This window comes from Onychostruthus taczanowskii, unplaced genomic scaffold (genome assembly GCF_017590055.1).
Source record: "Onychostruthus taczanowskii isolate IOZ18803 unplaced genomic scaffold, ASM1759005v1 scaffold24, whole genome shotgun sequence".
In the NCBI taxonomy this organism is placed as follows: domain Eukaryota; kingdom Metazoa; phylum Chordata; class Aves; order Passeriformes; family Passeridae; genus Onychostruthus; species Onychostruthus taczanowskii.
The window spans coordinates 42,882-55,610 of NW_024499684.1; the positions used below are offsets into that span (position 1 = coordinate 42,882).

General features: G+C 40.9%; 1 protein-coding gene across 5 annotated transcripts in view; it reads left to right on the forward strand.

Moving 5' to 3' along the window:
• The window catches only part of HPS3 (HPS3 biogenesis of lysosomal organelles complex 2 subunit 1), a 25,925-nt gene continuing 13,196 nt past the window's right edge, over positions 1 to 12,729 (forward strand). For 2 of the 5 annotated variants that reach the window (XR_005952775.1, XM_041405645.1), the window contains exons 1-11: positions 1 to 988; positions 1,892 to 2,386; positions 3,640 to 3,826; positions 4,735 to 4,820; positions 6,484 to 6,676; positions 6,923 to 7,004; positions 8,773 to 8,927; positions 10,352 to 10,460; positions 10,671 to 10,852; positions 11,213 to 11,390; positions 12,036 to 12,266. Coding sequence is in view for 4 of the 5 variants with exons in the window: in XM_041405645.1 (XP_041261579.1) it covers positions 766 to 988; positions 1,892 to 2,386; positions 3,640 to 3,826; positions 4,735 to 4,820; positions 6,484 to 6,676; positions 6,923 to 7,004; positions 8,773 to 8,927; positions 10,352 to 10,460; positions 10,671 to 10,852; positions 11,213 to 11,390; positions 12,036 to 12,266 (2,121 nt within the window). In the remaining variant the exon portion in view is untranslated. Of the gene's footprint in view, positions 1,049 to 1,450; positions 2,387 to 3,639; positions 3,827 to 4,734; positions 4,821 to 6,483; positions 6,677 to 6,922; positions 7,005 to 8,772; positions 8,928 to 10,351; positions 10,461 to 10,670; positions 10,853 to 11,212; positions 11,391 to 12,035; positions 12,267 to 12,729 lie in introns of those variants that run through there. The other 3 variants (XM_041405647.1, XM_041405646.1, XM_041405648.1) reach the window with 3 other exon arrangements.

Here is a 12,729-nt window from a genome sequence, read left to right on the forward strand (position 1 = left end):
CTTCCTACATTAGCATAGTAAAAAAAATCTAATATTCTTTATTACTATGCTCACATGAACAGAGCTTTAGAGAAACATGGAAGCAGCTCTATCATAGGACATTTGGCTTGTGCAAAAAGTGCTGACCCAGCCAGTTACAGCATGGTGCTAACAACACCAAGGTTGTGGTATCAGTCCTCATACAGGCCATTTAGCTGACTGATCCTTGTGGGAATATTCTGTGAAAAAACTAGACTTTTGTTGGGGGGGGGGTTTGTTGGCTATTAAGAAAGAATGGCTGTAATTAAGTATGAAAAAGTCTGCTTTTGATGCTAGGAGACTGGAAGAACCCAAGTTTCAGTAGTCTAGTTCATTAGGCACGCTCCTGCTGGCAGTCAGCAGCTCCAAGCAGTGCCCAAGTGAAAGCTGCTCTGCACACAAACCACCGACAAGGTCTTCCATTTATGAGCCACCGTTCCCAGTCCTCCGTCTCACTCCTCATGGATCACTTCCAGTTTCTCTTCCCACTGGACAGCTCCACCAGTGTACGGCTCTGCTCTGCCATGACGGAAGATTCCCGGGGGTGTCATCCAGCCACTGAGTCACGCCAAGGCCACGCGGAACCTCGTACGAGGGAACCTCTGCCGAGGCAGCCACGCTCTGCCGCCTGAGCCCGCCCCGCACGGCGCCGCGCGGAGGCGGCTCTGCCCACCGCGGAAGTGCCGGGCGCCGCCCCGGCAGGCTGCGGCTGCTCTCTCCGCTGCTGCGGCGGAACTTTTCGGGACCATGGTGCAGCTTTACAACCTGCACCCGTTCGGGTCGCAGCGAGTAGTGCCCTGCAAGCAAGAACCGGCGCACTTCTGCTGTGGTCAAGACGTGCTGTTCGTTGCCAGCACGGCGGCCAACTGCAGGGTGGAGGTGTTTACCGTGCGCGAGCAGGGCCGCTGCGAGGCCCTGGGCTCCTTCGCCACGCTGGGTCAGGTTCTGCGTATGGCGCACAGCTCGGCAGGTCAGTCCCGGCCATCGCTGGGACCGTGAGTGCTCGGCCGGGGAGACCGGGACGCGTCAGGTCTGAGTGCGTGGAGCGGCCCTGGGGCTCCGCCGGGTGGGGATGGAGGGCCAGCCGGGCTGAGGGCGGGGGGCTGCGGGAGGCGAAGCAAGCCGCTCGGGTTCTGCCGCGGAAGGAGGGCCTGGCCCTCCCACCCGCGTCTGCCTGGGGCTCTTTCTCAGGCTACTTCCGGGCCGGAGGTGGGGCGCGCCTGTGGGAGCGGGCCGGCCGGGCCGAGAAGTGCGGGCCGGTGCCAGCACCGGCAGCGCTCGGGCCTGCCCGGAGGGTGGGAGCCGCAGCTCCCTCGTCTGCCTCCGCCTCGGCTGCGGTCTGTGCTCCTGCCCTGCTTGCTTTGTTGTTTGTTTGTTTGTTTGTTTGTTTGTTTCGGGGTTTTTAAAATTGTTTTTTGTATTTTGTTTTTAGAGCACGGAGTGGGTTGGTTGCTCCAGCCCATTCCACAGCTCTTCGTGAGTTCATTGGTCCATTGCTTTCCGTGGTCTGTAGAGAACAAAACGTTTCCTCATTAAAGGGTATAAGAAGGCGGGCAGGTGGGGGGAACCTTGTATGCAATCAAATTCACACAGGAGTTACTCTGGACCTTGTATGCAATCAAATTCACACAGGAGTTACTCTGGACCTACATCTGTAAGTCTTTGCTTTTAGTGGTGTGTGAAGTGTGTGCCACCCAGCAAAGAAATTTGCACTTTGTGTTCAATTAGAGGAATATTGGTGAAAACTGGTTTTGGAATTTTTTGTAAGAGTTGAGACTTGAAGATGGTCTTTGTAGTGTACTACATCAGATAAAGAGCTCAGAAACTGTAATCTATTTTTAAATTATTATCAGTATGACTGCTTTCTTTTAAGGAGACTATCTGGTGACAATTGAAGAAAAAAGCAAAGCAACTTTCCTAAGAGCATATATGAACTGGAGATGCATGTCTGCAGGGAATTCTCGCGTGTGTGTCCGTATGGTTGGTCACAAGATGGAAGAGTCATACAGTGAAGCCTTAAAAGAGCAGATGTCAGTTGTTGAAATGCCACTTTCAGATCCTCCGCTGTGCATTTCATGTTGTCCTGTGAATGGAGATCTACTTGTGGGCTGCAAGAATAAATTAGTCATGTTCTGTTTGAAACACTGTGTCATAAACCAGAATTTGACTGTGTTAGATTTTGAACGCTCCTTAATTTTGCACATTGATAACCTCATTCCTGCTGAAGTTGCATTTTGTGCCAGACATATAGCCATAACAACAGAGCTGGATGTTCTAATCCTGAAACTGGAACTGGTCCAGCAAAGTGCAGACAGGACAGAGCAATATGCTCAGGGAGTCAGTGCACCAGAAAAGGCTGTGGATGGAGGTAGGTGCTGAAATAAATTTTAATTTTTTTTTAATCTCCAAGGATCTGCTAATTGATTCCCATTGTTCTGAAAGTAGTCTTGAACAAGGTCTTTGCCCTTCAGAAAATATTTTCAGATTGTCCTGTCACTATCAGCTGAATATTGTAGAGCATGAAAAGTTGTACTAACCTGCAGTTGGAGGTAACATTTCAAACAAATGTGCCATCATGCTCCATCTTTAGAGGATAGTACAGCCTCTGCAGACACAGAATTAAGTCCCTGTTTTAGGGTGCCACAATGGGCCAAGTTAAAGTAGTAGTAGTTCAGTGTGCTATGTTCAGAAAAATTATTCTGTCAGTGTCACTGCCTAAGTAACTGGCTTACACAATGAAGAATGTTTCTGGTGTGATGTCTGTGTATTTTTTTAACTGTTAGGCTCAGAACCTGCCATAATCAAGCAAATTCTCCTTTTTCAGTCCTTTATATTATTCAGGAGATTGTCTTAGAATTATAAAATCCCAGAAATAGATGTACTCAGGAGGTATCATTCCTGTGTATTGCAAGATATCAATCCATATGTAATCAATTATCAATCCCCACTTTTCCAAAAATACATGTATCAGATCAACACCAACAAACCTTAGGAAGGTCCTTTCTTTATAATTGAAGAAACTTAAAAGGAGGATCATTTAGAAAAGAAAACTGTAGCTAGAAAAAATTACAAGAAAAGAAGACTTCAGATAGGGACAATACAAATGCAGTGTTCTTCGCTGAGTGATGATGGGTCTTTACTCAGGTAATGGTGTCCTCCCCCTAGATTTTTTAATTACTAAAAACTACACAGAAAAGTTCTAGTTACTTTCTGAGTGTTATTAGGATTTGCTTTCCAGGACTTAAGTGAGCTGAAGATAAGCTATCACAGCTTCTTGTGATAGCTGCCTTTGCCTTCTCAAAACCTCTTCAGCCAAAAGTCAACATTTTTTGAGGACCAGCCATTTGTGGCACCCGTTGTCTTTGACTCACCTTCTATGAACAGTTTACCTGTTAGGGGTTTTTTCCCCAGAAATCTTGACTCTTAAATATTCAGAGTGTTGAGGCTTAAACAGGAATTGTTCCCATCTTGTAGTATGGCTGTTTTCAAAATCTTGTGATTTGAGGAAGCCAGTGCTAGCAGGGTAGCTGTAATTGGAGTATTTAATTGATATTGTCATACTGTTTTCTTACTGCTGCATGGAATGGTTTGAACAATTAAGATAGCATTTTCATTGCTCAGGTGTGAAAGATGAAAGTCCTTCAACACATCCTTTACAGCTTGAATTAGATGAGTTCATCATATGTCAGAAGCCAGTGGAACTGCGTGGGGAAGAAAGTAAGCTATGTGAGATACCTGTCACACTGGAATCTACAGAGTTACCTACAGAAGACACAAAGCACTTCCAAGTGCAGTATTTGCTTTTCAGGTATTACAGACACGTTTTCCCTTTTATGGGTTAATTTAATACAAAAAACCAAACTGTGTTGTGTGTTTTGTCTCTTTGAAAGGAAACTCCTGATATTTTGACTTCTGGGGTTTTTATAAGGTTTGGTGTTTCTTTTGAACTGAGAAAATCATGGGATACTGAGGAAAGTCCATTTTTCAGTATCTTGGAATATTTCACTTGGAAGGGGATCTGCAACAATCATCTAGTGCAATTGCCTGACCACTTCAGGAGTGAGCCACTGTTGAAGTGTATTGTTAAAGGCACAGTCCAAACGCCGCTTAAACAGTGACAGGTCTAGGGCATCAACCATCTCTCTAGGAAGCCTATTCGGTGTTTCACCATTCTTGGTAAGAAAATGGTTCCTCATGTCAAGTGTATACCTCCCCTGGCAAAGCTTTGAGCCTTTCCCAGGATCCCATGGAGAAGAGTTCAGCACCTGCATCTCCAGGTCCTCTCCTCAGAAAGCCGATTTAGTCTTCCTTTTTCACCAAAATTTCTGTCAAAAGCTAAGGAAAAAAAATAGTGTTGGACATGGTATGGTGTTCCATATAGCTCAGTGAAGTAAAAAGAAAGAGGAAAAAAAAGGTTAAATTGATGTCAAAATCAGTTGTGGGATTTCTTCAGTGATGCCAAACTTTGACATGCATCTTGCAGACAAGTGAAGAGAGAGGATTTCGGTTGCTGGAACTCTTATTAATAGATTTCTATCTAGCTGTGCCATGTGCTTCTTGGCATTGGTATTAATGGCATTGGTAGTAGGAGTGTGCATTGTTGTTGAGTGTTAAAACATGAGCTTTGCCTCTTGTAGCCAGTGCTGTTTACTTGTCCAAAGTATATAATCATAATTTTTCACTGCAGTCCGTGGGTTTTTTTTTCTTTTTTCCTAGACGTTTTGCACCCGACCAGTCGCCTTTTGGGTTTTGTGAAGAGATGAAGTTGCACTCTGTTCAACTGCTTCCTGTATACCAGACAGGTAAATGCATATGCATGAGTACACCGTGGAGTGTGTCACAGAAGGCTTGTGAAAGGAAGGAGCTTCCTTGTGTATCCTTTCATACACTGTGTAATTTCTGTATTATTTGCTTTTAAATTGAGATGTTTTCTCCCTTTTCAATGATTTAAACTGAGCTTCTGTTAACAAAAAAGTATTTTAATTCCTCCAAGTTCTACATAAACCTCAAACTAAAATATCAGTTCAACGCACCGTGTGACTAAATCAGCTTTTATCAGTTCTTTACCAATACATTTTGTGTTGCAAAACAGTTACTCGTTACATTACATTAATAAAATTCTTCTTAGTGTTACAAGACTGCCACTCAGCCAACCGAGGAAATCAGAGTAGTAAACCTTAATAATCACTGAGATACTGGTTACCTTTCTGAAGGGCCTTAATTAAAACTGGAAAGGATGAATGCAGATTTTAGGGGTTCACTAGCTCAAGCCCCAAAAGACCCATGGAAGAATTTAATGCTGTATGTTTGCAGTCAGATTTCGTAGAATCATAGAATGTACTGAGTTGGAAGGGACTTGCAAGAACCCTACTCCTGGCCCTGTGCAGGAGAACCCTAAGAATCCCACCAAGTGCCTGGGAGCATTTTCCAAATGCTCCTTGAGCTCTGGCAGGCTTGGGCCATGACCACTGCCCTGAGGAGCCTGTTTCAATGCCTGAAAACCCTCTGGGAAAAGAGCCTTTTCCTAATAGCCAACCTAAACCTCCCCTGACACAGCTTCATTCTCTCAGGAACTGCATGTGGAGTGCTCTTAGATCTCTGCTTAACCTCCAGGCTGAACAAACCAAGTGTCCTCAGCCACTCCTCCTATGACCTCCACTCCAGACTCTTCACCATCTTTTCAGCCCTCCCTTATTCTCTTGTCTAATAGGTTTATATCCTTCTTGTATCATAGTGCCCCCAGGACTCAAGCTAATGCTGCCCCAGTGCAGAGCAGAGTGGGACAATCCCATCCCTGCACCCCCAGCAATGCTGTGCCTGATGCATCCTAGGATATGGTTGGCCCTTGACTTTTACTGACTCCTCACTCAGTTTGAGATGGTTTACTGTCTGCTAAGTAGCAATGCCTCATTTAACTTGCAGCTGACTGAAAAGAATGAGCTACTTGCTGTTTAACTCCAGCTGTCTTATGCTCTTGTGTGATTTACAGGCTTTGATAAGAGGGTCTGTAGAATATGATCACAGCTGTTACCTGCTAAAGTGGCATCCTAATAAATTCTGCAATTTCTGGCCTTTCCTTCCCTTAAGAAATACCTACTTTTTTGTGAGCTGCAGCTCTGGATGAGCATTCATTCCAACTCAAAAGTAATTGTCTAAGATCGGGCTTTCAGTCCATGGATGCTTAGTTCTGGTGACTTTAGAACTCTCTAATGCTGTTACGTCTATAGAATTTCTTCACTAGGTGCTACATTCATATTTTTGTGAAACTGCTTCCAAATGAGGTTACATGTCATACAATTTTTTGACACTGAGCTTCTTATAAAACTTCTTTTTACTAGCTACTAAGAAAACTAGTCTGCAGCTTGGGCAGGTTTGATTCTGTCTCTTAGGCATCAGGCTTGGAATGGAATTGCCAGGTTTTTATTTATGAAGTACATAAAATGCCTTTCTCACTGTTACATTTAGGAATTTCTGCAGCAGCCTATGAGGAAACTGAGAACAAGAGAAAACTTCTGAGTCTCTTCTGCTTTTTCTCTTTACCTCATGTTGGATATCTCTACTCTCTTGGGAAGTTAGTAGAACTAATTTCTACTTACCAATATTCAGAGAAGTCAGAGCAGGCAGTCCTCACTCCACAGTTTCTGCACGTCATTACAAGGTACTAGGCTTATGGTTTTACTGATAGTATTACTGTGTTTCTCTGTGCTGCTGTCTGATACATCCTTCTTAGTCTCCTGGAAATCTCTGGGCAGGCTCATCTGCTACTTCAGCATACCCTCCTGCTTGGGCTTTTAAGCCCATTTCTTCAAAGGAAAAATAACTGATTAACTGTAGTCTTGGCTACCTGACTTTTGCAAATCTTAATTTCTTTTCTTCATTGTTGTGTTTTCTTCTTTTCCTCTAGTCAGAACCTGCAGTGCTTCACAGTGCGATGCAGTGCAGCAGCAGCTCGTGGTGAGGATCCATATATTGACACAACCGTGAAGGTACACCTCTCATTACCTCACTAATAGAATGGGGGCAGTGGTACGGCACTTAGTTGACTTAAGGTTTGAAATCCTGTTCGTTTCTGGTGGCTGAACCAATAAAATAACATCCAAAATGAATGGCATTTGTATTCTGGTGATCTGCAGATGTCTCTCAATGAAACAATCTGTTATTGCCATGTGAAATTTTAAACGTTATAGAATGTTTTCAAAAACATGAAAAGCTATAAAATAACTTATTTTTAAAACTAAATTCCATGCTTTTCTGTGTAAAATTGAACGAAGAGTGCAGAGTTTTATTGTATGATGTTTCTCTCTCTTAGGTGTCCTTGAAAAACCAGTTTTTCTAAGAGGCCTGTAGGCAATCGAGCAAGTCTGCTACCAGATACTTAGAGCATGTTTTTTAGGAGGAGGGCTTTTGATTCTTGGAGGTCTTAACTTTTCCCCTTCCTTAAATTGCTTATCAGTAAAAATCTATTGAATGTAAAGATTGTGATACACATTAATAAAAGTAGTAGGAAAGACAGATGGAGGTATATTTTAAGGTAGCATTTAAGGATTTCTTCTGAGCATGTAGACAGCAGATATAAAGAAACCATAGGACAGCAGAAGTTTTATAAAATTTTCAAGAGCCAAACATGTATTCTCTGCTCTAGATAGCTAATACCAGCACGTGACACAATCTCTCCTGTCCATTCTCTAGCCTCAGCTTTCTGCATTTTCACTGTGGGTTACATTCAAATCCATCACAGTTCCTCCAGTCAGTCAACAGTCCTGTGTCTGTAGGAGTTTTGGAGAGGTGTGAAGGCTGCAGTCCTACACAGATTTCCGTGCTGCAGCTTACCATCCACAGTGTGCCCGTCAGCTTTGGCATAGATCCTTCCACAGGCTACAGTCCCTCAGGGGCGTCCCTGCGCTGGTGTGAGTCCTTCATGGGCCAGTTCCCTCGTGGGTGTCCCTGCCCTAGTGTGGAGTTTGAAGTGTCATGGTGGTTATTTTTATTATTTGCCATTACTATTTTTCCTGCTGTTTTTTTAAACCAGGTTTAGAGCTGCCTCATTCTGGGTCTCACTGGCCCAGGGCAGTCCAGAGCCTCCAGGTCACCACTGTAGGCCTCCATGTCTTACAAGAAATGTTGAGGTGTCTTCAAAAAGCAGGTTACTCATGTAGCACTGTGTTGTCTTGTTTCACTATGTATGTTAATTTGTAAGTGTAGTATTTTATCTTTTTAAAGCTGTAAATTTAAAAATATTTCTGTGCAAATGAGGCTGCATTTTTCAATTTTTAGTGCAGTATAGATGATAGCATATGTTTTAGGTGAAAAGTGTATATAGAACAAATCGGGAAAATAATACTGGCTATGTAAGGTAACAATAGACAAGCAAATATAATACTTCTATCTGTAATTGCTTTTTGTAAGCAACTGAAATCAAGACTTTTATAACTAGTGGCCAAATTCAAACTAATCGGGGTAAAGTTTTCTGCTTTAGGCATCTACCTGAGGTTCAGTTATTTTAAGAAACATAGCCGAAACTGTGCAGTTGTTTTGAAGAGTGAAATAATTTTTTTTTTCACTCATTATTAAATGATTCTTGTCAGGCCTGTATGAGTATTTTTATTCTTGCTTAAATGAAGCACTCAAAGTTAGGCAAGCTAATGAATGTTTTTAATGTCAGATCATTGTACAAAGGTTACTTTTTTTCTGATTTATTTAAAAACTCAATGTACATACCAAGTGAAATTACAAAACAGTCACTTTCCTTTATAGGCTTGTCCACCTGTCACACTGGATGTCTGTACGTTAAGAATGCAGCTTTTTATAGGACCAAGAGCTATCTGTCATTTCAAAAACCATATAATTCTTTTGACTAAGGCAGACACAGAAGATATTACTGAAAGAAGAAAGCCTACAAGAAGGATGCTGTAAGGATTCGTGTCTTTTAGGGAGCTGGTACTTACAGATCTGTGTACAGTGCTGAACTTGTGGATATTGCAATTTAGGAGTGGTTCCTCTGCTGAAAACTATTGAGAAATAATTGCCTTCTAAGTGACTGAGAAGAGCAATCAAGGTTTTTTGGTTTTTTTTTTTTTTTTTCAATTCTATTTTTATATTTACTGACATAGAAGAAATAATGTAAGTAAAAATTGTAGAGTACCAAAAATATGTAGTGCCAAAGCTACAGGTTACAAAATACGTTGCAGCACAAAATTTAATGTCTTATCTTTGCCTAAGGGTTCTTGCCAAGAAAGTTGTGAACGTCACTGTAGTTATCCATCCATGACAAAAGTTGGTCAGACTTTGCCCCAAGTTAGAGTTGTAGAATGTGTTTAGCCAGAGGTATATGTGACTTTTTACAAGTTTCCAGGGAAACTGCTATTGCCTTTCCATTTTTGAAGGCTTTTCATAAAACAGCTAAGCAGTTATTCTAAGCAGTTATTCAGAAACCACATTTATTAAACTCAGTTTAAGTTAATTAACAAGAGTGGGACAGCTTTAGTTGATTAAGGAGTTAGTTGACCCAGTATTTCCTAAAGTCCAGAGCAGACATTATTCAGAAGAAGATAAGGAGAAGCCTGTCAGGAAAAATGACTATTCAAAATACTATAGTTTTCTTGTGTAAAGCACATTTTCTGCCTGTTGCATTGTTTCAAGTATTCAAATATTCTATCAAATTGGCATTTGAAGAATATATACCTTTTGCCTTCTGTAAAGAATATAATGGACCAACACTAAGCTACATAGCACAATCATTTGAAAATAAAGATGTAAACATCTTTACATCTGCACAGTTAAAATAAAATTTAAAAACAGAACAAAAAGAGTGCTTTCTTATAGTGTTTTTAACCTTAGGGCTTTATTTACCAAACAAAAGTTTTAGAATAAAAGTATTCTGATACCTCTTTATGCTATGTGTTGGCAAACACTTTGATAGAGCTGCGGGGGCAACCATGCACTAAGTCCTTACGGGAGATTAAACAGCTAATTTAATTTACTTAACTGTTCGAGGTCTGACCTGTTCAGTGGGTGGAATCCCACGCCTATGATCGGGAGGTTAGAACTAGATGATCTTTAAGGTCCAAGCCAAGCCATTTGATGATTCTATGGTTCCTGATACTCTCTGGTGTTAAGCACAGGAGAAGGTGTAATGGACAGTTCTGATGATGACTCTTATGTGTTAACATGCCTATCCCTGGTCTGTTACTAGCCAGTATGACTTAAATTCACAGCTTTACTCTCCAGCACTGGTCTGCAGACATACCTATTTATGCATTTGAATTACAAAATTAGTGGGGTTTTTTTTTGGTTGCATAGTGTTTATTTCAACACTGACAACTCTTTTCTCTAGTTCCAGAAAGGCTGACAGCATCAAATCCAGAACAAATTCTGAGTCAGAGCCTGGTTGGAATTTATATATTATAAACACTGTTTCAACAATTCAGCTTTACAGAGAAATGGTATTGCCCAACTCCTGCTTTTGTTATTTGCTAACTAAAAATAAGTACTGCTAGTTAATCTCTGATGTATGTCATTGCTGAATATGGTGTAATATATTTCTTGTAAATAGCCCATAATCTTATTTCAAACACATGCTGTCCTCATTAAAATTATTCCTGTATATTCTCAATTTTTGTCAGCAGCCTAAGTATATGCTGTGTCTGTCCTAGGTAGAATATAGTAGAACTTATGAAAATGTTAAAACTGAGAGCTGCATCCATCTTCTAAGTGAGGCTCACTTACTGGTCAGAGCAGCTATAATGGACCCTCATTTCCTTAAATCAGATGAGAAGGAAGATCTTCTAAGAGCATTCAGAGAAAGTTGTGCCTTCTTAGGAGACTGCTACAGCAGGTATGTTTTGGATATCAAAGTGGCATAGGCGTGTGTTTCCAGTGGTGTAACCTTAAAATGAAAATCCTTAATTCTTTGCTATTTTACATTAGTATTGCATATGTCATACAAACTTTCTGTTTTACAAAACCAGCTTAGTCTTGTCTTCTCTTCTGGTTGTCTTTATTGTCATTAAACAGAATTCAATTATTCAGAATTCTGTTGAATTCAACAGAATTATGTTGAATATGACCAATATGTGCAGATAACTATGTGCCTGCGACTTCGTTTGATGTACTTTTAGTTCTTACAAAGAGTGATGGCAAAAGCATTGCCCTTAGTTGTTTTGTTTTTTTTTTCCTTCCTCTGTATTTCCTTCAGGTTTGACACAAAGGATTACCACCTTGCTTTGCCATACTACAGAATGTCAGGTTTATCCATGACTGAAGTTTTAAAGAGACTAGTTGCAGAAGGTGATGAAATACAGACATATGAGAGAGGATTTATATTTTACTTAACTCATTCTCTTAATGAAGACTCAAATGAAGAATTAAGTAAGGTAGAAATAAGTTGGTTTATTTGTAGTCTGCTAATTTAGTTCTGATTTTAAGAATTATGTGTCAAATACTAATCACTTTCCCTTTGAAAATGCTGAGCTGCTTTTTTAGTATTTACAGGGGTTTTTTTCCACATTATTTTTATTTTCCCACTGTTGTTGAATAGCAAGCAGCACCTGTGATGCTTTGGACTGCATTCAAGTAACACCTTACAGGTTTGGCTATCATGATGCATGTTGCAATGATGTGGTTCCCACTTGCACAGATACACTTCTGTTTTAGGAAAGCCCTGCCTCAAATTTCTGTCATCTCCCATTTCTGTAGCAAAACAAGCTGTTTCTTTGATCATTGCTAAATTGTACAGATTGCTAAAAACAATTAATTTTGTTGGTAGATGTTCTCCTACCAGAATATGCCAGAATATGGGTTGAATCACTACCAGTTGTAAATCCTTTACTTTTACCAGTAGGGGAGACAGGCAGGAAAGGTGCTGTGATTTGATACCTAAGCTGAACTTGTCAGTTTTTTTAAAATATAAACAAACCTGCCACAAAAAACAAAATAACACAACTGCACTACTTTCATATGCCATAGAAGAATGTACATCTGCAAAGGTCTAAACTGTCAAATGGCTTTTATTTCAATAGGAATCAGGAAATAAAGTTCTCCAGATATTCTATCTCGCGGACCCTGTGCAGCTGCCTGATATCCTTTGCAGTCCCAGCATGAGAAACATATGTCCTTTGACAGCTGTGAAGTATCTTCAGAAAGTAGAAAAGATGATGCCATCAGTGGTCCTGACACTTACTAAGGCTTTCTTGGCTCTGAAAATGGGAGACCTGGCAATGTATGAACATGAAATGCACTCCTATAAGGAGGTAAAGTATGCCAAGAGCATGAGCAGTTCATGCTTTACAAAGTCCAGGGCAATAGTTTGACTTGTAGTTGCATTTTACAGTAAAAGAAGCTTCCAGTCACTACTCTTTCTCCTGATAGGCTGTGTAGGCTCCAATAAATGTCTGCAGTAACAGTAGAATGGAGGGCTGACATACACTGGGACTGTACAGTTTGCCCTGCAGATAGAGTAGTCTTGTCTTGGCAAAGACTTACAAAATAGGCAAGTTTTGAAGCTCTTTATTCTTGATCAGTTAGATGTTGTTTTACTGGGAGGTAACCAACTCTGCCAGTGCTCTTCAGCTGCATGGGAGGATTGTATAGTAGCATTTCTACACTTCTCTACCTGAAATTAAATGTCATGTGCCCATCAAAACACCATCTCTATGCAAACAGCCATTAGAAAATTTTTCTTGAACAGAATATTTATCCATTGTGCTTACAAAC